Here is a 27,880-nt window from a genome sequence, read left to right on the forward strand (position 1 = left end):
TAAACCACAAATGAAAATGGCAGGGACAAGTCTATAAAAGCTAAATTAAGGTGCTCTACAAAGTGCACTCCTGTGACATCCCCAAATACCTAATGACATAATGCATGAATATTCTTTTATATGTGTAACTCTCCATGATGACAGTAATAATATGAACTTAATTATGAGATTCGGTGGTTTTGTACATTCATAAAATAGTATGGAAAGTATATGTCTTAAAAGATTTCCTTGTTTTACTTCAGATCCTCAAAGATAGTAGTATTCGTGAACATGAAGAAACTAAGGAAAGTGTCTTGTCACAAACAGAGGAAACAAAACCACAGAAGGAAAAGAAGTATTCTTGTCTTCCACAAGGAAATTTGAATAAAGTTATTACAAATGGTATGTGAAATAAGAAATGTAAGTGGAGAGAAAATGAGAGGTATATTTGATAAACATTAAAACACAAACCAACAAAGCCACTGCTTAATCCATATAAACCAGATCAAATTGGCTGTATACTTCAGCTCTATTACAAACAATATGTGGACAAAGAGGAAATATTTCCTTAACTCTGTCAAAAAATAGTAATAATTGCTTAACAGGTATATATTTTAATGTTTTTCATGACTTTTTATGTTAAATCTTGAGGATTAGAAACAGCATTGATTAAAGATTTTTATTTAAAACATACTTTTGATATTTAATTTTAATTCAGCTGGAAGGAATATTATACTCCTAGCAATATTAAGGTTCTTAATAAAATTAGGACCCCAATTTTAAAACAACTACTGCCTTGTAAAGAAGTGTATAAAACTTTCTTTCCCATTAAAATTTCAAAGCATCTCATTATCATATAATTTTTATATGATATAAGAATTATAAAAAGTTTATGTAACATAGCAATGTTGAGCATCTTTTCATGTGTCTGTTAGCCACCTAGATGTCTTCTTTGGAGAAGTGTCTATTCATGTCTTCTACCTATATCTTCACTGGATTATTTGTTTTTCGGGTGTTGAGGTTGGTAAGTTCTTTATAGATTTTGCATACTAACCCTTTATCTGCTATGTCATTTGCAAGTATCTTCTTCCATTCTGTTGGTTGTCTTTTAGTTTTGTTGATTATTTCCTTTGTTGTGCAGAAGGTTTTTATCTTGATGAGGTCCCAATAGTTCATTTTTGCTTTTAATTCCCTTACTTTTGGGGATGTGTTGAGTAAGAAATTGCTGCAGCTGAAGTCAAAGAGGTTGTTGCCTGTTTTCTCTTCTAGGATTTTGATGGTTTCCTGTTTCACATTTAGGTCTTTCATCCATTTTGAGTTTATTTTTGTGTATGGTGTAAGAAAGTGGTCCAGTTTCATTCTTTTGCATGTTGCTATCCAGTTCTCCTAGCACCCTTTGCTAGAGAGACTTTTTTCCATTGTATACTCATTCCAGCTTTGTCAAAGATTAGTTGGCCATACATTTGTGGGTCCAATTCTAGGTTCTCTATTCTGTTCCATTGGTGTATGTGTCTGTTTTTGTGCCAATACCATATTGTCTTGATGATTATAGCTTTGTAGTACAGGCTAAAGTTTGAGATTAACATCAGTATTTTTAAGGTTCTGAATCTAAATTTGAACATCTGATAGTATAAGTGATTGGACTCCTTTGTAAATATAATTTCTACACATAGATCTTACATACACATTCCCATGGCCTTATACCTTATATCATGAGCAGTGTCTATACAGCACTTGTTAGGAGTAGGGTCAGGGGCAGTGAAGAGTGGAAAACGTATTGGTCACCAAAGATTTTCCATTGAGATTGAGGACTGCAGTTTGCTCAGGAACTAACTTAGGAGTTTTATAAATACCAGTATTGAGACTGCAAACGTACATACTTAGATCTATAACCAGTTTTCCCCTTTGTTTTCTTTAATTTTTGAGTTTTCAAATTTAGAGTAAACTATAGGAAAATGATCTTCCTCCATGTTTCTATCTTGGGGAATGTATATTCTTATATTCTCTTTTCCTGTCTCTCTGTCTCTGTCTCTCTGTCTCCATGTCTATCTGTCTGTGTCTTATGTGTGTGTGTGTCTCTTTCTCACTGTCTCCCTCTCTCTCACTCTCTCTCTCTCTCTCACCCTAACATTCACTAAAGAAACTCTTAAAACATATATATTCTAGATAATATTTTAGATAATAGCATATATTCTAGATAATAGAGATGGAGCTACAGTTTCTCTACAAATCATATTTAATTCACCAATCCCATAGTGTATATAAGTTAAATTAAGTAAGAAATCTAAACTCTCAACCACATGCAAAAATCAGTCTCATCACTTTTAATCAAGTTTATGTCTTCTACTCAGGTGGTAGCTTGCCTAGTTCCAAAGAAATGGATATTGTATGGAAATAGTTTAGGTTTTAGGTTATTACTCCATTTTTGTTTCTTTTAGGTTTACTTTCAATAAAGATACCTTATTTTCAATAATAGCTACTTTATAACTATTTTTATGAAGTTGTTTTGCCTTTAAATAAATGAAAGAAAAGCTTGATTATACATCCAGCTATGATTTTCAAATAATCTGAGGGCCAGAATTTCTCCATTAAAATCTTATCATCAGTTTTTTGAAGGAAGCAGTCTTGAAAGTTTAGAGCTGAAAAATAATATCCTAGACACTTCCAGTTTCTGGTCCACCATCATCACTCCATCTTACCAACGTATAAAAAGCTAAGCAAACTTAAAAATTGACAACTGTTCTTAGTTCTATCAAAGAAGTAAGGTCACAGGGCAAATAACTGTCCCTAAAATTGGAAACAGGAATGTGGATACAGAGAATCATAGCTTATCAGAGTAGAAACCTCAGCAGGAACCAGTGCTAGGATAGGAAAACCAATATTGTTATTGACAAATTGGCTAGAAACTCAGTGTGGATAAGTCTGAGGGAGGCCAGTCATGGTGTGGGAGACACACTTTCATGAGTTTTACCTCCAGGAGCCATCTGGCAAGGGGAGGGGGAAAGTAATCATGTGCAGTATAACAGTTTTCTGTTCTTCTTATATTGTCCCTCAAAAGAAACTGTTTTGTCAGAACCTAACTTATGAGGATTTTATCAGAGCCAAATTGATCTGGGAAAAGAGAACCAACTCCTGCCCCCTCTAATATAACCTCCACTAGCCATCCTATATAACCTAATGGGGTAGGGAAAAAAAACCTGAGAGGCAATTGTGAGGTTCACAGCCCAGAAGCACAGGCTCACTAAAGACTGGTTAAGAATTCTAAAGAACTCTTTTCCTCCCCTCACAACTTACCACTATATTACTAAAGGCCTTTTTACCTAGGACATCATATTCACTTTTAAGCAAAAATAGGACAAAAAAAAAAAACCCACACAACATGAAGAGACAAAGCATCAGAACTAGACCCAGATATTACAGGGATGTTGGAACTATCAGACTATGATTTTAAAACAACTATGACTAAAATACTCAGGGCTCCAATGAAAGGTAAACGTGTAAGAACAGACAGGTAATGTAAGCAGAGAGATAGAAGTTCTAAGAACCAAAAAGAAATGCTAGAAATTAAAAACCCTAATGGAAATGCTGGCTTTGATGGATTCATTACTAGACTGTACATAGCTGAAGAAAGAATCTCTGAGCTTGTGGATATGTCAATAGGAACTTCAAAAACTGAAAAGTAAAGAGGAGAAAAATATTGAAAAAAAGAAAATACAAGAACTGTGGGACAACTACAAAAAGAAATGGGAATAGCAAAAGGAGAAGAGAAAAAGCAGCAGAAGAAATATTTGAAGCAAGTGATTGACAATTTCCCCCAAATTAATTTCAGATAGAAAACCACAGATCCAGGAAGCCAGAGAATTCCAAGCAGGATAAATACCATACACACACACACACATACACACACACACAAACCACACCTAAGTATATCATATTCAAACTACAGAAAATCAAAGATTAAAAAAAATATTGAAGAAGCCAGAGGGGAAGACAGCACCTTACTTATTGAGGAGAAAAGATAAAAATTATGTCTGACTTACCCTCAGAAACAATGCAAGCAAAAAGAGAGTGAAATGAAGTATTTAAAGTGTTAATACAAAAACCAACAAGAACACACCAGACTCTAATTCTGTATCCTAAAAAATCATCATCAAAAGTAAAGGATAAATAAAGACTTTCTTAGACCAACAAAAATTGAGTCAGTAAACCTGCCTTGCAAAATGTTAAAAGAAATTCAGACAGAAGAAAATGATATAGGTCAGGAACCCAGATCTACATAAAGAAGGAAGGGCATCAGAGAAGGAATAAGTGAAGGTAAAACAAAAATGTTTTTAATATTCTTAAATTATTGAACAGATACCAGTTCACAGTAATAGCAAAAATATATTCACTAATGATAGCTAATGTATAAGTGAAATGAATGAAAGCAATGATACAAGAACAGGAGGAAGGAATCAGGAATATTGTGTTTTTATGAGGTACTTGCACTATCCATGAAGTGGTACAGTATTATTTGAAAGTGGAGTTGGATTAGTGGCAAACTCTAGGGCAACCACTAAAAAGAAAATGAAAAAAATAAATATAACTGATATACTAATAAAGGAAAGAAAATAGAAGTATATAATAAAATGGTTGGGGGCGCCGGGGTGGCTCAGTCGGTTAAGCGTCTGACTTCGGCTCAGGTCATGATCTCGCAGTTCGTGAGTTCAAGCCCCGCGTCAGGCTCTGTGCTGACAGCTCAGAGCCTGGAGCCTGTTTCCGATTCTGTGTCTCCCTCTCTCTCTCTGACCCTCCCCTATTCATGCTTTGTCTCTCTCTGTCTCAAAAATAAATAAACGTTTAAAAAAAAATTTTTTTTAATAAAATAAAATGGTTAGTTAATGCCACAAAAGGGAAAAAAAGTAGGGAAGACAAAAATAGAAACAAAGTGCAGGGGCAATAAATAGCAAACAGTACAAACATGGTGGATTTTAATCTAAGTATATTAATAATAGCTTTAAATGTGAATGGTCTAAATACACCAGTAAAAGACGGATTGTCAGAGTGTATCAAAAGACCAAGAACTATAAGAAGCCACCTTTAAATATAAAGGCACACATAAATTAGACATAAAGGGATGGAGAAGGTATACCATGTAAACACTAATCAAAAGAAAGATGAAATATTAATTTCAGACAGCAGGCTTCAGAGTAAGTAATATTATCAGAGATAAAGAAGGGTATTACATAATGATAAAGGGGTCAGTTCCCAAGATCATATGATAATCCTTAATGTATATGTGTCTGACAACAGACATGTTGACATGTGTCATGGAGTTAACATGAAGCAAAAACTGGAAGAACTGCAAGAAGAAATATATGAATCCACAAATATAGTTAGAAACTTAAACAATCTCTCAGAAATGGACAGATCCAGCAGGCAGAAAATTAATAAGGACATGAACTCAACAATATCATCAATCAACAGGATGTAATGAACAATTATAGACTACTTCATCTAATAATAGCATAACACGCATTATTCTCAAGATGACATGGAACATTCACTAAGATAGACCACATTCTGTCATACACATACAAAAACACTTTAATAAACATACAAGAATAAAAATCACACAATGGATGCCCTCAGACCACAAATGATTTAAACTACAATTCAAAAGAAAAGTAGCTGGAAAATCCTAAAATACTTGGAGATTAAACAATATACTTCTAAATAACACATGGGCCAAAGAAAGAACCTCAAGTAGTATTTTTAAATGTTTGGAACTCAATAAAAATGAAAATACAGCTTATCAAAATTTGTGAGATGCAGTGAAAGTAGTGAAATTAGAGGATAATTTATAACATTGAATGAATATTTTAGAAAAGAATAAAGATCTTAAATCAATCTTCTAAACTTACACATTAGGAAACCTGAAAAAGGAGCAAATTAAACCCAAAGTAAGCAGAAGAAAAGACATAACAAAAATCAGAGCAGATATCATTGAAACTGAAAACGAGAGAGAAAAATCAATGAAATCAAAAGCTGGTTCTTTGATAAGATCAGTAAAATCAGTAAGCCTCTAGCTAGGCTAATTAAAAAAAAAAAGACACAAATCAATAATATCAGAAATGAAAGAGGAGACATCACTACAGATCCCATTAAAAAGATAGTAAAGGAATACTGTGAACAAGTTTTTGCCCACAAATTTGATAGCCAAGAAGAAATTCCTTGAAAAACACAATATGCCAAAATACTCACAAGAAGACATAGACAATCTGAATAGGCATATCCATTAAATAAACTGAGTCAATACTTAATCACCTCCCATAACAAAAAGCACCAGACCTAGATGGCTTCACTGGTGAATCTTATCAAACATTTAAGGAAGAAATTATACCAATTCTCTATACTGTCCTTCCTGAAGATAGAAGCAAAGGGATAGTTCCCAACTCATTCTATGAGGTCAGCATTAGCCTCATACTGAAAGCAAAGACATTACAAGGAAAGAAAAATACAGACCAATATCTCTGATAAACACAGAAGCAAAAATTCTCAACAAAATGTTAGTAAATAAAACTTAGCAATGTATAAAAAGAACTATACATCACAACCATGTGGAATTTACTCTAGATATGCAAGGTTGACTTATATTTGAAAACAAATTCTTGTAATCCATAACACCAGTGGGCTAAAGAAGAAAAAATCACATGATAATAACAATAGATGTAGCATAAACATTTGATAAAATCCAACATCCATCATAATAAAAACTCTCAGCAATTTATGAATTGAGGGAAACTTCCTCAACTTGACAAAGAAACCTCATTCCCAACTTGATCCATAGATTCAACACAACCCCAGTCAAAATCCCAGCAAGTTACTTTGTGAATACCAATAAACTCATTCTGAAGTTTATATAGAGAGGCAAAAGACTGAGTTAAAAGTTGGAGAGCTAATACTACCCAAGTACAAAATTTACTATCGGGGCACCTGGGTGGCTCAGTCGGTTGAGCATCCGACTTCGGCCCAGGTCATGATCTCATGGTCCTGTGAGTTCAAGCCCTGCATCAGGCTCTGTGCTGACATCTCAGAGCCTGGAGCCTACTTCAGATTCTGTGTCTCCCTTTGTCTCTGCCCCTCCCCCCTCATTCTTTCTGTCTCTCTCTCTCTGTCTCTCTCTGTCAAAAATAAATAAACATTACAAGATTTACTATAAACCTACAATAAACAAGAGTGTGTGATGTTGGTGCAAGACCAGACACATATACTAATGGAACAGAATAGAGGGCCCAGAAATAGACCCACATAAAGACAGTCAATTGATCTTTGATAAAGGAGAAAAGGCAATGCAATGGAAGAAAGACTCTGATTTTAAAATGGGCAAAAGACTTTGACACCTCACCAAAGAAGATGACGAATAAGCATATGAAAATATTCTCAGCATCATATGTCTTTAGAAAATTGCAAATTAAAGCAACAATAAGAAACCACTATATACCTATTAAAATGCCCAAATTCCAAAACACTGACACCAAATGCTGGTGAGGATGTAAAGCAACAGGAACTCTCATTTATTGCTAGTAAGAATGCCAATAGTACAGACACTTTGGATAGCAGTTCCACAGTTTCTTACAAAACTAAACATACTCTTACCGTATGCTCCAGCAACCATGCTCCTTGGCAGTATTTACCAAAATAAGGTGAAAATTTATACACACAAAAACCTGCACATAGGTGTTTATAGCAGTTTTGTTCATAATTGCCAATTTTTGTGTGTTAACACTTGCCCTGTTTTTTTCCCCCAAACCTCTCCATCATCTTATAAACTTTTTTTTGTTATTGACTGTGCCTTATTGAATTATAATATAGTTAACATACCACAATGTTAACTTAAGGCTTAAATGTGCAGCTCAATGAATTTTGACAAATGTATACAGCTCTGTAACCATCCCTCACATCAAGATAATGTAGAAGAGTCTTGCAGCAGTATGACTTTATTTATTCCTCCTCTGCCCTCTGTGCTAGATTTATATATATGTTCTTTACTTCTACATTCTTATTTTACTTCTGCAATTGTACTTATTTTTACTTCTACATTCTTATTTTTGCTTCTACATTTATATATATATATATATATATATAATTTTTTTTTTTTACTGCTACATTTGCTTTAAAAAAAGCCAAAAGTCTTTTTGTTCATTAAAAAAATTCTCATATTTCTCCACATATTTACATTCTTTGGTTCTCTCCATTTCTTTTTGGCATTCTGGGTTCCCATGTGGAATTCTTTCCCTTCACTCTAAAAAACTTGTAGTTTTTGTTGTTGTTGTTGTTTTGTTTTGTTTTTGTAGTAAAAGTCTTCTAGCATTCTTTTTAGCTTTTATTTGTCTGAAATTGTCTTTTTAAAAGAAATTTTAATAGAGGTATAACAGACATATAACCTTATATTAGTTTCAGGTGCACAATATAATGATTCTATATTTGTGTATATTGCAAAATGATCAAAATCAACATAATAAGTCTAGTGAATATCCATCATCATACATAGAAACCTTTTTTTCTTGTAATGAAAATTTTAAGTTCTACTCTCTTAGCAACTTTCAAATATATAATGCAGTAGCCTTAACTATCGTCACCAAGCTGTACATTATATCCAATAACTTATTTATTTTATAACTGGGAGTTTGTAACTTTTGACCCCCTTTACCCATTTTGCCAACCCCCCCTTCTGGTTGCCAGAAATTCTTTCTAGGAATTTGTCTATTTTATCTCTTTGTCTAATTTTTTAGCTTGAAATTATTTATAATATTTCTTTAGCATCATTTTAATTTTTGTAAGGTCTAAAGTAATGTTTCCTCTTTAATTCCTGATTTTGGTAATTTGTACCTTCTCTCTTTTTCCTTTGTCAGTCTAGCTAAAGACAATCAATTTTTTTATTTTATTGACTTTCTCTAATGTTTTTCTCTTTTCTATTTAATTGTTTTCCACTTATTTTTTGTTTCATACATCCTACTATCTTTTGGTTTGATTTATTTATGTTTTTCTAAGTTGTTAAGGTGGAAGTTTTTATTGTTAACTTTAGATAATTCTTTCTTTCTAATATTTTTTAAAGCTTATACATTTCCGTCTGTGCGGAACAACACATCCCATTAATACTGAAATGCTTTGTTTTCATTAAGATATATTTCTCTTGTTATTACTTCTTTGATTCATGATTACTATTTGCATGATATATCTTTTTCATCTTTTTATATTCAGCTTATCTGTTTCATACAAAGTATCTTTCTTATAGAAACCATATGGTTGGATCTTTTTTTTTTTAAAAAAAATCCAGTATGACAGTCCTTTTGAATTTAAACCATTCAAGTTTAACATAAATACTGATATGGTTGTGTTTATGCCTGCTGTTTTGTTCCTTGTTTTCTATAAGTGTCATGTCTTTTGTTTTTCTGTTCATGCTTCTTTTGTGCTAACGAAGTATTGTTAGAGCACTATTTAAATTTCCCTATTGACTTCTTAGCTGTGTTTTAGAGGTTTTAGTTTTAGTGGTTTCTCTGGGAATTCTAATAATCATCTCCAACACTTAATTCCTGTGTTATATAGCAGCTTTCAGCCAATAGACCTCTATATGCCATAAACTCAACAATATTTTGTTATTCTTACTGCTCTTAATAATCTTAGTTTTTTTAAATGAAGAGGTGAAATGAGAATATATTTATAATCTTTTATACTTAGGTATTTATTTACCATATCCAGTATACTTTATTGCTTCTTATTGGTCCAAATTACCATCTTGTGTCATTTCCTTTCAACTTAAAGCATTTTCTTTAGTATTTCATTAGGGGTGAATTTTTCTATTTTCATCTGTCTGAGAATGTCTTTATTTCAACTTTACTTTGAAGAATAGGTGTTTGTTTATTTGTTTTTTAGAGAGAGAGTGCACACACAGGGGCTGGGGGTAATGGGGGGGTGAGAGAGAGAGAGAGAGAGAGAGAGAGAGAGAGAGAGAGAGAGAGGATCTCAAGCAGGCTCCATGCCCAATGCAGAGCCCAGCACAGGGCTCAGTCTCACAACTGTGAGCTGAAATCAAGAGTCAGACAGTTAACCAACTGAGCCATGCAGGCACTCCTGAAGAATGGTTTTACTAGATATTGAATTCTTAATTGACAGGTTTTTTTCTACATTTTTGAAATGTCACCCCACTGCCTTTGGGCCTTTATTTTTTCTGATGAAAATGCTGCTGTTAGTTGCATTATTGTTGCCCTGTACATAATGAGTCATTTTCTTACTACTTCCAAGATTTTCTTTTGTATTTTGTTGTCAGAAATTTGATGATGGTGATGATGTCTCTAGGTGTGGATCTTTTGTGCTTATTCTATTTGGGATTTGTTGGGCTTCTTAATCTATAAGTTAATGTTTTTTATTAACTTTGAGAGGTTTTCAGACATTATATTTTCAAGTATTTTTCTGCCCTTTTATGTCTTTCTCTTCTCTTCCTGGGACTTCTTTTATGCATATGTTAGTACTCTTGGTGGTATCCTATAGGTGCCTGAGGCTCTGTTCATTTTTCTTTATTCTTTTTTTCCTTGCTTGTCAGATTGATTAATATCTATTGATCTATATTCAAGTTCACTGATATTTTCTTTCACAAGATCAAATATGCTGTTGAGCCTCTCTAGTCAACTTTTCATTTCAAGTCTTGTACATTTCATTTCCAGATTTTCATTTTCAAATAAATTTTATCTCTTTATTGATATTCCCTGTTAATTGACACATTGTCCTATTTTCATTATTTGAATATATTTATAATAGCTGTTTTGAAAACTTTGGAAATCTAGCAACTGGACTTATTCACTCAGTCTCTATTGACTGCTTTTTTGTCCTGAATGTGGGTTGTATTTTCCCATTTCTTTCCATATCTGGTAAGTTTGGGCTGAAAATTAAACATTTTAGTTACACATATGGCAACTTTGAATTCAGTTTTATTTTTTTAAGGTTTTCATTGTTGTTGTTTGGGTAATTTGCATGTACTTAAACTGTGGAATCATTCTGTGCCATGGTTTTGCAGCACCTGGTGTCTTACTTTTTGTTTATTTGTTTTTAGCCTATCTTCCTAGGGGTTTCTAATTTGTCTGCATAGCTTAAGAGTCACCTAATGATTTGGGGGAGACATTGTGTTCAAGCCAGTTAGGCTTCCACCCTCTGCCAAGTGATCCTATAAGTGGGTTGAAGAATGCATTCAGAATTGCTGCTGGTAGTCAAGTCTCACATCAGTTTTTACTTTTTGCCATACTCTCAGGAGTCTTCTCTGTGGTTGCATACACGTACATCCAATCAGCCACGCATATGTGGAGAACTTACCTCAACCTTTCTGTGATTCTGTCATATCCAGCATTTCCCAGTTAAATTTTTACCATATCTGCCACTCACCTCAACTTGAGCTGCAACCTCAAACTGGCACCACAGCATATTTCCTCTGCCTATTCTGAAACCAATCTGCCACTTCTACCCAGCAAAGTCATGGGTTTTCTCCCTCCACTCCATATCTATCCCACCTCCCCTCACAACAAAGTGGCTGGTTTTTAAGCTAGCTCCATGATGGTAAAACTACAGTGTTTCCTAAATGAAGTAAGTGGGGAAATGAGGGAGGAATGATAGCAGTCCCAGGCAGGAAGGCCTCAGACTTTAACCAGTCCTACATAAAACCCTAGCATCTTTTTTTTTTTTTAATAAATGCTTCTCAATTTGGTAACTGTCATTAGTCAGTTTTCAGGATCCTACAATTATTGGTTTGTTGTTGTTGTTGTTGTTGTTGTTATTGTTGTTTATAGCTTTACATGGAGGGATTTTTTTGTTGAGATAAATTGCCTATCTCTTCAGGTCATCATTATTGACAACCCCTTCCCCACTTACTTTTATATCCCCTGGTTAGCCATTTTGATTAGTAATGTGTTCTAAAATTGGTTAGACTAACCTACATGTTTGCAAATTTCTTTGTACATCTTTCTTTTTGTTCTTATGTCCTTATTCCTAAAACATATCTTTCAATAGTTTTTGTTTTCAGTGAAAATGGAGTATGTTCTTAGATATATATTAACTTGACAATATCTTTAATTTGTTTTTTGTTTGAATGATAGTTTAACTGGCTACAGAATTCAACATTGAATATTTTATCTCTGTACTTTGAAGACTTTATTATTGTCCACGTTCCATTATTGCTATTGAGAATTGAGAATCTGCTCCAATGTTTATTTTTTTATGATTATCTTTCTCTCTCTGGAATCTTTAAGACCTTATTTTTGTCTTTGGTGGTCTGTGGTTTCTCAACATTATGTCTAAGTATCTATTTTAATTTAATCCTAGAATAATTTAATCATTTTGCTTCCTGTGTCCAAATCATTGGGAATTACTTCTTATTTTATAAATTTTTATCTTAAATTCAGATTCAGTGGGGTTTATACAGTTTGGAATCAGGAGTGTCTATTGGGGATATTTTGAACTAGAATCTACTAATTGCTCAAGGCCTAGTTCCATGGGAAGATACTTTTTATGCTGTATTTAGGATTTGGGGATTCCCAAACCAAGCAAATCATGTAAATTTGAGACTTAGCCTTAAGGTAGTTGAGGCCTAATTTTATATATGAATTCCCAGAGGTGATTTTGCCAACTAGAGACCAGCTAAGACAAACAAACTGCCCTGTCTTTTCCCTTTGTCAGTAGAATAGTATCTTCTGGTCCATTTAGTAAGAGTTTAGTCTTTCAAGTGTTCCAGTTTTGTGGATGGCAACAGTCAGAGCAGAGGAACAAGAATCTTAGTTCTAACTTTTTGCCTTGAGTTTATCAAAATCCTCCTCTTCTATCCTGCCAGTTTTATGGAGCCAAAAAGGGGTCACAGCTAAAAAATGCACTTAAGTTGTTCTAAGTATTAGGAACTATGATTTATAGTAAAATATGTTAAATGTTTAATATGCAGGTGGCAATTTACAGTGTAATCATTTGTCCTTTGCAGAAACTTATGGATTCCCTGGTGAGTAGGGCCTTTCCTGAGAATCTAGTTGCCAGAAAGAAGATATCTACTAACTTATCCTTCTCACACTATTTACCTGTACTTCCTACATATAACCTAAGATACATTATATTCTCCCAAAGACCAAGTTCACTTTTTTTCTAGCCATTAAATCCCTTTAATAATTTATGCCAAATATCAACTGAAGTATCCTTCCAGCACAAAGATTTATTCTGGTCCTGTTTTAAAAAGTTGGCACTCTACCACTCTGATCTACTATAAATTTTAGAATTCTTATCACAACCAATTATCTTTTTATTCATGATGCAAAGGCTACTCTAAAATATAAAATGAAGTAAAGCTCATCATATTGCCATGGAATTTTTTAAATGTCATATATTGTGAGAAATGTTTAGCACTTTAAAGGATTCACATATACTTCTAATTTTTTTTTAATTTTTATTTTTAGAAAGAGAGAGAGACTGAGCATGTGTGAGCAGGAGAGGGCCAGAAGGAGAGAGAGAGAAAGAGAAAGACAGAGAGAGAGAACCTTAAGCAAGCTCCATGCTCAGTGTAGAGCCTGATGCACGGCTTGATCCCATGACCCTGGGATAATGATCTGAGCCAAAATCAAGAGTAAGATGCTCTACTGACTCAGCCACCCAGGAACCCCTTAAAATATTTTTTAAAATACTAATACTTTGTTAAAAACTTGTGCCATAAATTGACAGGGACTTTGGAATATATGTTAAACAGATATTTCTTCAACCATACTAGCAAGCAACATTAGTCTATGTTATGTATCATTATATAGGCCTGGCTATTAATATGATATTTGATAAAATAGAATCATCTTTTGTATGTATATATCTATGTCTATGTAGATATATAGATATATGCTTTTTTTATATTTCAGGAGTTGCACTTTTTATGTTATGGTGTGTAGCCTGGTCATTCTCAGGCCCCGAAGTTCTCCCTGGTGGAAATTTATTTGGATTATTAATTATTTTTTATAGTGCCATGATTGGGGGTAAAATTTTGGAACTCATGCGAGTACCTTCAGTGCCTCAACTTCCACCTCTTCTTGGTAAGTGTACAGTTAGCTCTTATTTCTTTGTTTTTGCTGTATGCAAATTATGAACATACTCTAGTCAGAATACATATAATATAGAAATATTTCAATGTAATATGATCTTTATAGCTTCTTTTTATATTTACTATATACGTGTGGATATAGTTCATTTATAGAAGTATTTATTCTCTTTGTATACAAGCACACAGATATTTTTTCTGAAATATTTTTGAAACAATTTAAATATACTCAATATATGATTCCTGTTGCTTTATTGTTTAATAGGACATTTTAAAATTAATTTTAAATATATTATAGAAAATGAAACATTTGGAAAAGACTGAATTTTTCTGTAGATAACCTAACTCAAATACAATGATAAGATTCAAATACTGTAGTGACTAGGGCACCAGAAAGTTTTATGGTTTAAGCTGTTTGGGCATCTCCACTATGTATATTCATGGGTGCGTCATCTGCCTAACCAGTATTATATCCTCTTTCTTCATTACCATTATTATATAACTCTCCATTTGGACAGAGGAAAATTAGTGGAAGAACTTCTATCAGTGGTGTCTCATATCTTCTAAGTATTCAATACACCCAAATATTCCGTACACTGTGAGTAGAGATAATTGCTCCATCCTATTGCTAATACCCTTTCTATGTCCACAACACCCTTTTAGCGCTTGCTAAGTATTCACTGAATCTTTTTTTTTTTTCTCTCCAAAACTTCTACTCTTACCCTAGCTTAGGCTATTTGTTTTCCAAGTCTTCCATGGACTTTGGCAGAGCCTTTTAATTGTTCTCTCCTCTAGTTTTATGTCTATCTAACTCATCAAAACCATCACATAGAAAATACAAGATGCACTATGTCTCTCCCTCCTAAAACTTTTCCTATGGTACATTACTCTGGAAAAGCAAGCGGTGGGACTGGAGGCTGCAGGGGGGTTAGCTTTATATTATCTGGCCTCTCCTGCCCATTCTCTCACTCAGTCCTTGCCCTTTTTTTGTTTAACAACACTGAATTACCTGTTTTAGCCCTTTGAGATATGTCATTTCTTATCGCCAGCCCTTTACTTATGCTGCCTTCTCTACTTGTATGTAATCTGTCCTTCACCAAAGTAATGATGTAGTGTGTTTAGAGAAGGAAAATTAAACATTTCTCTTTTCTAACTTAGAAAAATGAACTGAATCAGACATGTTTTCTTTTCTTTTTTTTTAAAGGGATGTTACTGGCAGGTTTTACCATCAGGAATGTTCCATTCCTCAGTGATTACATCCATATTAATAACACATGGTCTTCAACTTTAAGAAACACTGCCCTTACCGTTATCCTAATACAAGCTGGGCTTGGACTCGATCCACAGGTAGATTTGCAACTATATCTTGAATAAAGATATTTTAAATATTAGAGGCTGGTAGAAAAGAAAAAGAGGCAAAAAGACTCCAAGTGGTCTGTAAGCAAAACTAAGGTAAAGAACAAAGATTTTGCAGAAATATTGGCATCTTATAATTTCTACTTCTGGTCATCATTATTACTGATATGAAGAGAAATCAGTGTGATGTAAGATCTCTATTAGAAATCATCTTTAATTATTTTCATAGAGATAAATGTCCCTTGTACAGCATTTGTTTTGTTTGGGACCTGTGGCTTTTCTATGGATAACTATTTACTTTTCAGTTAATAGTAAACTTGTGGTGCTTGGGTGGCTCAGTTGGTTAAGTGTCTGACTCCTGATTTTGGCTCAGGTCATGATCTCACAGTTCATGAGATTCAGCCCCACATCGGCACAGAGTCCGCTTGGGATTCCCTCTCTGACTCTCCCTCTTTCCTTGCCCCTACCCTGTTCTCTCTCTCTCAAAAATAAATTAATAAACTTTAAAAAATAAACAAAGGGTAAGGTCCACTCCTAAAAGGTTTTTACTTTTGTTTTGTTTTTCAAAGAGATTAAGAATTTCAGTAACATTTTTATTTAATGACTTTCTTCCCCCACAGATGTTATATTCCTGATTATCTGTGCATTATTGTAGAAGCTAATCTTTTAAAAGATCACAATCTAGGAATCATAAATCTATTTGGGTTTTAAAAAGGTGACTCTCCATGAATAAATATAACAGCTACTGAAACAACAAATGTATGAGTTTAGTGAAAATATCTCAAAAGCATAAAGACAGTGACAACTTATTATAAGCTCCAGTAGAAAATTTGAACCAATGAGAAAATTCTAAAGTTCTCCTTTTTAGTGAATTATGCTATTTTTAAGTGATTTTTCTCTTTTGGTACATTGATATTTTCTATTATAATTATTAAATTAACCAAACAGGTCATTTCTAAAAGTTAACTGATGGAAATAAACCTATAGGTCATACTTTTATTATACTCTTTATAAGAAAAATTAAGGAAGGTAGAAATAGTTATTTAATTACAGAGAAATGGATATTTTGAAATAATTTAGGTACAACAGTATTTTATAAAATGTGAAGTACTTTATATATAACCCAATCTGTGATGACATATAAAATGAGCTGTATTAGCATTTCAAGCCCAGTGAGACAATCTGGAAGATTTAGCTTAATAAAAGCTAATTACTTAAAAAAAAAAAAAACTATCTCAAAATTTACTTAAATAACTTTCTTGTTCACCATTGTAAGTTGTCTAAATGTGACTATTTTTATATTTCAGGCTTTGAAGCATTTGAAGAGAGTTTGTTTAAGATTGGCTCTAGGTCCATGCCTCATAGAGGCATGTTCAACTGCTGTTATTTCCCACTTCCTTATGAATTTTCCCTGGCAATGGGGATTTCTTTTGGGGTAACTTTTTCTCATTTTTCTCTATGAAAATATTCGGTTAAGAATGCTTGGTTTGAAATTATCAAAATATTCAGAATATTATATAGACAAGCTTCTCATTAAACTTCTTTTCACAGTAGGGGTACCTGGATGACTCAGTTTAGCATCCCACTCTTGACTTTCGCTCAGGTCATGATCTTACGGTTTGAGTTCAAGCCCCACGTGGAGCACCTTGCTCACAGCATGGAGTCTGCTTGGGATTCTCTCTCTGCCCTTTCCCACCTCATGTTCTCTCTCTCTCTCTCTCTCAAAATAAATGAATAAATAAACTTAAAAAAAAGTCATTTGGGGTACCTCAATGGCTCAGTTGGTTAAGGGTCCGACTCTTGATTTTGGTTCAGGTCATGATCTCATGGTTTGTGAATTCGAGCCCCACATCGGGCTCTCTGCTATTAGTACGGAGCCCCCTTGGGATCCTCTGCCACCCTCCCCTCTGCCCCTCCCCTGCTCATGTGCTGTCTCTCTCAAATATAAATAAACATTAAAAAAATTCTTTTCACACTGGTAGAAAACCTTGGAAATGTGTTGGTCAGAAGCAGAGCCATATCCTAAATCTACCATATCCTTAGCAAACATGCAGTCCCTGAATGTTTAGTGCAAGATAATTCATCAATTTACTCCTTCTCTCCTATGTCATTTTCCATTTCTATGTTTTAACCCATCCAGTGGCCTCTTCCTTATAAATTGTATGTATATATTATATACATATATATGAGATTTTACATATAGATATTATAACCAAAACACTCTTTCCCTGTACCCAATGTCCCATCTATTTTTACCCACTATCCATTTTCTCTTCATGTCCAAATTCCTCAAAACAGTAGTCCATAATCACTCTCTCTAGATGCTCAACCCCTTTTCATTTTTCAATATATTTACCTTTTGCCTCCATTTGAATGTAAAGTTCACCCATTATATACTTACTGCCAAATCCAATGGATTTTTTAAAATTTCTTTTTTATTATAAAAGTAATACCCAAATGCATTTTACTTTTGAAAAATTAGAACTTTACAGATAAAACTAAGAAGTCTTTTAACCATGCCTTCAAATCCTAGTGCCCATACCCGTACCCAAAGTAACAATTTTTATGAGTTTTATGTTATTATTCCATAGACCTTTAAAAATAACAGTCCAGACTTCTAAAGAATATATATTATATATATGTAATATATATAATATATATATTTATATGAAAATAGATAAAATAATATTCTGTTTTTCCAAGGATTTATCTACTGTATACATATATAATATATAAATAATATCAAAGAGTGTATCACTATGTTTGCGATTTTCTCTCTTTTACTCAACAGTATTCTTGAGATTTATACACTTAGAAATATGTAGCTCATTTTTTAATTGTTGTATAGTGTTATATTGTATGATAATACCAGATTTTACTTACAGTGTTCCAACAAATAGCATTTTGTTTGTCTCACTTTGCGTAAATGTGAGTTTTCCTAGAATAGTTACCTAAGTTACGCGCATTTTCAGTTTTGATGGATACTATCAAAGTGCCTTTAACACGTACCAATTTGCCCTATCACCAGCAGGGTATGAAAATGGCTGTTATTTGGGGCGCCTGGGTGGCGCAGTCGGTTAAGCGTCCGACTTCAGCTCAGGTCATGATCTCGCGGTCCGTGAGTTCGAGCCCCGCGTCAGGCTCTGGGTGGATGGCTCGGAGCCTGGAGCCTGCTTCCGATTCTGTGTCTCCCTTTCTCTCTCTGCCCCTCCCCCCTTCATGCTCTGTCTCTCTCTGTCTCAAAAATAAATAAACGTAAAAAAATGGTTGTTATTCTTTCAAATCCTTGCAAATTATAATATCAAGTCTTGATATTATCAAACTTTATGATATCTTCCAATCTGGTGAACAAAAATTGATTATTTCTTTGTTGTTTTAATATGCATGTATGTGATTATTAATGAGCTTCAGTATTTTTATATGAGCCTGTTCAGACCTTTTTCTATTTTTCTGTTGAGTTATTCTTTTCTTTCTTATTGATTATATCAATGCTTTGGTACAAGTATTGCAAATACATGTCCTAACATACCACTAGATATTTAACTTTGCTTATGATGACTTTTTTTTTTTAATCTAAAAATGGTATTTTATTATTTCCAACAGATAGAAGAGCAAATACATAAAACCATTCCTTGACCTTGAAAATCAAAAAGAAAAACCAGGGCGTGGGGAGGAAGAATATAGCTGCTTTTGATATAGCAAAGGGCTTTTTTATGTAATCAAATTGATCAATACTTCTGTTTCTGTTTAATGCCTTTCTATGTGTCATTCCAAAGATCCTTTTTACCCATATATCTATGGTCATAAATATATTCTTCTATATATTATTATTATTACTTTTAAGTGCATTTTAAAAAATTCTTTTAAAACAGTAGAGTTTATTATGTGTGGGGATCTAGCTACATTCTTTTTCCACATGAATAGGTTGTTGCCTCAGCACCATTTATGGAAAAGTTCTTTTTTTTCCCCCTTGATTTGAAATGTTGATTTTGTCATGTAACAAACCCCAGAGATTTGTGTTTTTTTATAATTTTTTTAATGTTTATTTTTTTGAGAGAGAGAGGACAAGAGTGTGAGCTGGGGAGGGGCAGAGAGAGAGGGAGACACAGAATCTGAAGCAGGCTCCAGGCTCTGAGCTGACAGCACAGAACTGCAAGATTGTGACCTAAGCCTAAGTGGGACACTTAACCGAGTGAGACACCCAGACACCACAGAGATTTGTTTTTATACTTGTGTTCTGTTTTTCTTCCAATCCATTTTGTCTATTTCTATGTCATTATTACATGGTTTTAACTATCTTGCCTTTACTAAAACAGTATCTTCATTTTTACATCGACTTGGTTTTTCATTCTAAGCTCTTATTCTCCCAAATGAATTTTAGAATCAGGTAGTCAAGTTCAATGAAGAATCCTGAGAATATTTTAATTGGCATAGCAACGAATTAATAAATTAATTTGGAGGAGAGATGACACATTTATAATATTGAAGAGTTTTTATCCATAAATATGACATATCTCTCCATTATTTAGGTGTTATATTAAGTTCTATGTTTATAATTTTTGGAGAGATCTGGGTCTATCTTCATAGTTTTGTTCTCAGGTGTTTTATGTTTTTTTATTGATGTTATTAATAGATTTTTCATAACATTTTCGAATTAGTTTTTGCAGATGTATAAGAAAACTACTGATTTTTAAAAATACATTTTATTGAGGTATAGTTCACATAGAATAAGCACTCATTTTTAGTGAACATCTCAATGAGTTTTTTTTATAATGAGTTTTATAATGTAATTATATAGTATGTACTCTTTTATTTCCGGTTTCATATGGTCAGCAAGTTGTTTTTGAGATGCATCCATATTATTCATTCCATTTTATTGCAGAGTATTATTTCATTGTATGAAATATACCACCAATTTTATTCATTCACTTGTTGATGGATATTTAGATTGTTTCCAATTTAGTTGTTACAAACAAAGCTGCTATGAACTTTTGCATTCAAGTCTTCGTGAAGACATTTGTTTTCATTTGTTAGAGAAATGCCTAAGAGTAGATTTGCTAGATCATATGGTAAGATATTATTTAATTTTATTTTAAAAATGGGGTGCCTAGCTGACTCAGTCAGTAGAGCATGCTACTCTTGATCTCAGGGTTGTGAATTTGAGCCCATTTGAGTGTAAAGATTACTTAAAAATAAGTAAATAAATAAACAGTGCCAAAAATTTTCCAAAGTATTGTAGCATTTTACATTCCCACCAATAATGTATAAAATTCTAGGCCATCCACATCCTCTCCAATACTTCATAGTGTCTCCTTAATTGAACATTTTTTAGTTGTATGTGTAGTGGTACAAAGTTATAGTTTTAGGCAAGGGAAACAGAAGAAAAATAAACAATTGGGACTTCATCAAGATAAAAAAGCTTCTGCACAGCAAAGGAAACAATCAACAAAGCTAAAAGGCAACCTTTGGAATGGCAGAATATATTTGCAAATGACATATCTGATAAAGGGTTTGTATCCAAAATATATAAAGAACATATAAAACTCAACACCCAAAAAACAAATAATCCAGTTAAAAAATGGGCAGAAGACATGAATAGACTTTTTCCAAAAATGGCTAGAAGACTGATGAAAAGATGCTTACTATCACTCATCATCAGAGAAATAGAAATCAAAACAAAAGTGAGTTATCACCTCACACCAATCAGAATGGCTAAAATCAACAACACAAGAAACAATAGGTGTTGGCAAGGATACAAAGAAAAAAGAATCCTTGTGCACTGTTAGTGGGAATGAAAACTGGTACAACTACTGTGGAAAACAGTATGGGGCACACACACACATACACATATACAATGGAATATGAACCATAAAAAAAGAATGAAATCTTGCCATGTGCAATGACATGGATGGAGCTAGAGAGTATTAATGTTAAGTGAAATAAGTCAGAGAAAAACAGATACCATATGATTTCACTCATGTGGAATGTAAAAAACAAAACACGTGAACATGGGGGAAAAAAAGAAACCATAAAACAGACTGTTAACTATCGAGAACAAACTGAGGATTGATGAAGGGGGAGTAGGTATGGGGGTGGGTTAAATGCATGATGGGTTATGGAGGGTGTACTGGTAGTGATAAGCACAGAGCGCTGTATGTAAGTCATGAACTATTAAATTCTACACCTGAAACTAATATTCACTGTATCTTAACCAACTGGAATCTTAATAAAAACTTGAGAAAAACAATAAAGTTGTGGTTTTATAGTTTTTCATCAAATTTAGAATTTTTCAGCCGTTATTTAAGTATTTTGCCCCTCTTTCTTATTCTATAACTACAACTACACATGTGTTAGACTGCTAGATATTATTATGTAGGTCCCTGGTACTCTATTAACTTGTTTTACTCATGTTACTCTCTGTACTTAATTTTGCGTCTTTTTCCTCAGAATACTTCTTTATTAGCATTTTGTTTATAGACCTAAGTATATTGGACTCTGTATAAAAATATGAATTCTTTTATTCTTTAAATAGGCAAACATATGTAATTACATAAGATAACAGCATCTGATTTTATTCCCATTTTATATAAACAGAGCACTATTTGTTTAAGAGAAGCTGGCTTTTAATAGGTTACTACTAGAGTGCTTTATGTCCCTGTTAGGAAGTATATTTTGAGCATTTTGCATTTTCTTTTTTGTACCTAATGGCTTTTCAATGATGGTGCCATAGATGATTTGCTTTTTTGTATATATAATTTGGGATTTCAAATGTTGAATCATCAAAAAGCATTAAAAATTACCATTCTAAATCACCCCTCCGCCACCACCACCCCCCAAAAGAGAAAGAGCATTACCCTGGACCTAACTCATGTTTTGCTCCATGTCTATTGTTTCCATATTTGCCCTTTTCTGTTTGTTTTTGTTGTTTTGTTTTGTTTTCATCATGGTAAGTTTATTCTTTAGTCCCCATCACCTATTTCACCCAGCCCCCCTTCCCACCTCCCTCTGATAATCCATCAGTTTGCTCTCTGTTAAGAGTCTGTTTCTTGGTTTGTCTCTCTCTCTCTCTCTCTCTTCTTTGCTCCTTTTTTGTTTCTTTCTTTCTTTCTTAAATTCCACATATGAGTGAGATCACATGGTATTGTCTTTCACTGGCTGAGTTATTTTGCTTAGCACTGTACTCTCTAGCTCTATCCATGTTGTTCCAAATGGGAAGATTTCATTCTCTTTTTATTGCTGAACAATATTCCATGTGTATATGTACACATACACATATATATGTATATATATCACATATATACATATATGTGTATATGTATATATATCACATCTTTCTCCATTCATCTAATGATGGACATTTGGACTGCTTATACTTCATTTTGGATATATTCCACTGCTGTGTCTTCAAGTTCATTGATCTTTTCTTCTGCAGTGTTTAACCTTCTATCAATCCTATCCAGTGAATTTTTTTAATAATTCAGATATTGCATTTCTTTGGTCATAAGCCATCTTACATTTCTTTCCAGCTTTATTGAGATAATGATTCACATATAACATTTTGTAAGTTTAAGGTATACAACGTGTTGATTTGATACACTTATATATTGCAAAATGATTACCAACATAGCATTAGTTAACACCTCCATCTTATCACATACTTGCCTTTTTCTGTGTGTGTGATGAGAACTTTTAAGATCATCTCCCTTAGCAACTTTCAAGTATATAATACAGTATTATTAATTGTAATCACCATGCTGTACATTAGATCCCCAAAACTTACTTATCTTATAATTGCAAGTTTATACTCTTTTGACCAAAATTTCCCCATTTCTCCCATGTACCAGACCCTAGTAACCACCATTTTACTCTATTTCTATGAGTTCAGCTTTTTTAAATTCCACACATAAGTGAGGTCATGCAGTATTTGTCTTTCTCTGTCTGACTTATTTCACTTAGCATAATGTCCTCAAGGTCCATCCATATTGTAAATGGCAGGATTTCTTTCTTTCTCATGACTGAATACTTGTCCATTGCATATATATTGCACACATATATATACCATACACACATACACACACACATATACATACCACATCTTTATTCATGCATCCATTGACAGAAACTTAGGTTGTTTCCATCAGATACTACATTTTTTATTTCCAAAAGTTCCATTTGGTTCTTTATTCTGTCTGCTGCTTTCCCCCCATTATGTTCATGTTTTCCTTTAGATTCTTAAGGAACATATTTATACGTTCCATATGTAACATATTTATAACAACTGTGACAATATATTAATCTACCAGTTCCCTCGTTGCTGTCATTTGTGGATCTATATGTATTAATTGATTTTTCCCCCTGTTGTAGGTTACATTATCCTACCTATTCATGTGTCTAGTGATCAGATGCTGGGTTTTGTAGGTTTTACATTGTTGAAATCTGGATTTTGTAATTTTTCTTTAGAGTGTTAGACTTTGTCCCAGAAGGCAGCATTAAATTATTTGTGAGTTAGTTGATGCTTTCAAGTCTTGGTTTTAAGATCTTTTAGGGATTATCTAGAGTAGCCTTACTGTAGGGCTTCTAAGATGTGGCCCTTCTGAGTCTACTGAATGCCCTATGTGTTTGATGAGGTATCTCCACTCTAGTTGGTGGGAACCCAAAGGTTTTCCCAGTTTTCTGTGAGCTCTAGAAATTATTCATCTTACTGATGGTCAGTAATCTTTCTTTATGAGTTGTACTTGTCCACATTTGTGGGTTTTACTCTATGCCTGCTCTCAGTAGTATTCAACCAAAGACAGGGAACCCTTCATGCCAATTTCTGGAAATTTCTTTATGTCTTTCCTTCCCTCAGGTACTCTGCTCTGAAAATTTTAGCTGCCTTGGCTTCCCTAAACTTTTTTCTCCTCAACTCAGCAAATTTGTTGGGCTTTGTTTGTTTTCTCTCCACCACAGCCTTGAAATTGTTCCCAAGCAGAAAACCTGGGCAATGGTGAAGTTTAATTCATTTGTTTCCCTTTTCTCATTTGTAACAGTTCTGTACTGTTGTTCAGTGTCTGAAATTTGTTGTCTGGTTTTCCAGGTGCTTTCAGCAGGAGAGTAATTGCAGAACCTATATTCTTTTACAGCTGTAAGCAGATGTCTTACTTCTGATTTTTAAAGGTTGATTTTATATATGACTATCCTGATGAATGTTCATATCGGTACTTTTAGTTCTTATATAAACTTCCTGTCTTCAAATAATTAAACTTTTGTCGCTTCCTTTACCAGTGTTTATACTGTTATCTCTATTTTACTGTGTCCAATTGAGTATCCCATCAATGTGAATATTAGTAATGGAAAAAAATAGATGTTTCTATTTTTAAAATAATTTTAATGAGAATTCTAATGCTTTGTCATTAATATGATGTTTACTGTAGGGTGTTAGTAGATGCGGTTTATTAGGCTAAGGAAAGTTTCCTGAATCTTGTTTGTCAAGAGGTTGCCTCTTAATAAAAAAAAAAAAAAAAAAATACTATCATTTTTTTTTCCCTTCAATCTGACGTTATGAATTATACTGGCAGAGTTTCTTAATGCAGAACCATCCATACGTTTACAGACTTGGTCAGCATTTTTATTCTTTTAATAAACTGATGTATTCAGTTTGCTCCTATTTAGGATCATAAATGAAACTAAACTGTGGCTTATTTTCTTATGCTATCTTTGCCTTATTTTTATTTTTTCTACCTCAACCCCTACCTATCTTTGCCTTATTTATGATCATGTTATTATTTTGCTATGACTGCCTCAAATCCCTTCATGTTGATACCTAGCATTTTAATGCAAGTTAAATAATCAATATAAATTTTCTTTTCTTTCATCGTAGTTTTTTTTCCTTTTAAAATAAAGATAAGTGTAGAAGTTACTAAGATATGTGAATATCCTTAATTTGTATTTCTGTTGCAACAACTTCTGGATTCATTTTTCCTCCCATTTGAGTACTTTCACCAAAATGATTGTGAACGTGGGTCTTTGTGTGACAAATCTTTTGAAGCTTTGTATGCTTGTGAATATTTTCACAGTATTATAAAACCTTCATATTTGAATGACTATTGGACTGACTTTAAAATGTCCAAAATGGGGGCATCTGGACTGGCTGGCCGGTTTAGTTAGCAGAGCATGCGACTCTTGATCTTGGTGTCATGAGTTCAGGCCCCATGTTTGGCATAGAGATTACTTTAAAAAAAAATCTTAAATAAATAAATGAATGAATAAATAAATAAATATTCAAAATTATTTTCCTTGAACTTTTAAAAATTGTTCTGCTTTTTCCTTGTATCTAACCTTGCTATTGAAAAGTCTGGTGTCAAACTAATTCTTATTCTTTTGTTGATAACCTTTCTCGCTGGATGTTTTTAGAATTTCCTGTTTTAATTTTCTTAAATATTACTATAAATTATTTAGACATGGGTTATTCTGTTTCCTGTGTGACCTTTTATTTAGATTTAAGGTCATTTGTCTTTAATTAAGGGAAATTTACTTTCATTATTTTTTTGAGTATGCCATCTTTTCTAATTTCATATATTTATATTTATCATTTATATAATGGCACATCTACTGCTATTCTTTTTTTCAAGATTTTATTTTTAAGTAATCTCTACACTCAGCATATCCTTCTCACTCATTGTAATCCTTATCTATCTTGAATTCTACTTTGTCAGATATTAATATTTCTCTTCCTGCTTTGTTGTGGGTACCCTATTTGGAATGAATTTCTCCATCCTTGAATTGTTAAACTTTTTATTGAAGTCTAACTCAGATACAGAAAGTGTAAAGGACATGAATGTACAGTTCCTTGAATACTTAAAAAGTGAATATTCATGTAACCATCACCCAAGTAAAGAAGTATAGCACTGCCAATACCCCAGAAGTGTCCTCATGCTCTCTCCTAATCACTTCTCTCCATCCTCTCCACAGATAACCACTATACTAATTTCTTACACTATAATTTAATTTGCATGTAGTTGTACTTTATGTAAATGAAACCGTATAGTATATATTCTTTTGTGTCTGCTCTTTAACTCAACATTATATTTGAGATTCATCCATGTTATTGTGTGTGAACATAGTTTACTTTCTTTTTTGTATAGTATATCATTGTATGAATATACTAGTTTATTTGTGCATTCTATTATCAGTGGGAATTTGCATAGTTCCTAGTTGGGGTTGTTATTACTAATGCTCTTACATTCTTGTAAATAACTCTTGGTACACAGTTTTCTAAAGGTACTTAACTATGAGTTGAATTGTTGGTTCATGGGGTAACTATATGTTTAAAACTTTGGATTATGTCAAAATATTTTTTGAGAATTCCGAATTTACATTTCTACCAGTAGTATGTAAGAGTTCCTCTTATTCCAAACCCTGCCAACATTTGGAATCATCAGTCTTTTTTATTTGAACCATTCATATGGGTATGTTGTGATATCTCATTGGGATTTTTATTTCTATTACCCTGATTTCTAATAAGGCTGAAGAGTACCTGTTATTTCCCATATTTCTAATGGGTTTTTGGTGGTTGTTTTTTTCTGATTTATTGGTAAGAGTTCAACATATTCTGATACTAGTCCTGTGTTAAATATGTTACAAATATGTTTTTTCATTCATCAACTACCCATTCTCTCTTTTAATGGTAGAAATTCTTCATTTTAATGTAGCCCAATCTGTCATTCTTTTTCTTCATTCTTAATACTTTTTGTTTAAGAAGTCATTCCATATTCAAAGTCATAAAGATATTCTGTATATTATTTTCTAGTAATTTTACTATTTTACCTTTTACATTTAAATCCATAATCTACCTTAAATTGATTTTTATGTCTAGTACGATATAGGGTCAGGTTTCTTCTTTCTCCCCGCTTCTCTACAGTCAACTTAGGAATATCCAAATGACCCAGCACAATGGATTTAAAAAGCCACTTCTTCCAGTCACATTGCTCTATAGTGTAACCTGTGTCATAAATAATGTGTCCAGATAAGTATGGCTCTGTTTCTGGACTCTCTATTCTTAACCAATGGTCTATCTTCTGTGTTAATTACTATGGTTTTATAATAAGTCTTTGTATCTTGTAGAACAAAACTCTCACTTTTATGATCTCCAAATCACTTTTATGATTCATAACACTTCGTATTTCCATACAAATTTAGAACCAGTTTGTCAATTTTTACCAAAAAATTCTGATTGAAATTGTATTGTTCTATCAATTAGGAGATGACTGATACCTTTATAATATTGAGTTATTCAATTCATGCTCATGGTCTTCCCCTCCATTTATTTAGGTATTCTCTAATTTTTCTTTTTAATTTTTTGATGTTTATTTATTTTTTTAATATGAAATTTATTGTCAAATTGGTTTCCATACAATACCCAGTGCTCATCCCAACAGGTGCCCTCCTCAATGCCTATCACCCACTTTCCCCTCCCTCACACCC

At 33.1% G+C, this 27,880-nt stretch overlaps 1 protein-coding gene across 1 annotated transcript in view; it reads left to right on the plus strand.

Moving 5' to 3' along the window:
* Positions 1-27,880, plus strand: part of SLC9B1 (solute carrier family 9 member B1) — a 72,646-nt gene that overhangs the window by 22,910 nt on the left and 21,856 nt on the right. The window contains 4 exon segments of the mRNA XM_019416092.2: positions 243-381; positions 13,887-14,057; positions 15,267-15,409; positions 16,726-16,853. Of these exon segments, the coding sequence (XP_019271637.2) occupies positions 243-381; positions 13,887-14,057; positions 15,267-15,409; positions 16,726-16,853 (581 nt within the window).

This window comes from Panthera pardus, unplaced genomic scaffold (assembly GCF_024362965.1).
Source record: "Panthera pardus isolate Hobbes unplaced genomic scaffold, ASM2436296v1 HiC_scaffold_13, whole genome shotgun sequence".
Taxonomy (NCBI): Eukaryota; Metazoa; Chordata; class Mammalia; order Carnivora; family Felidae; genus Panthera; species Panthera pardus.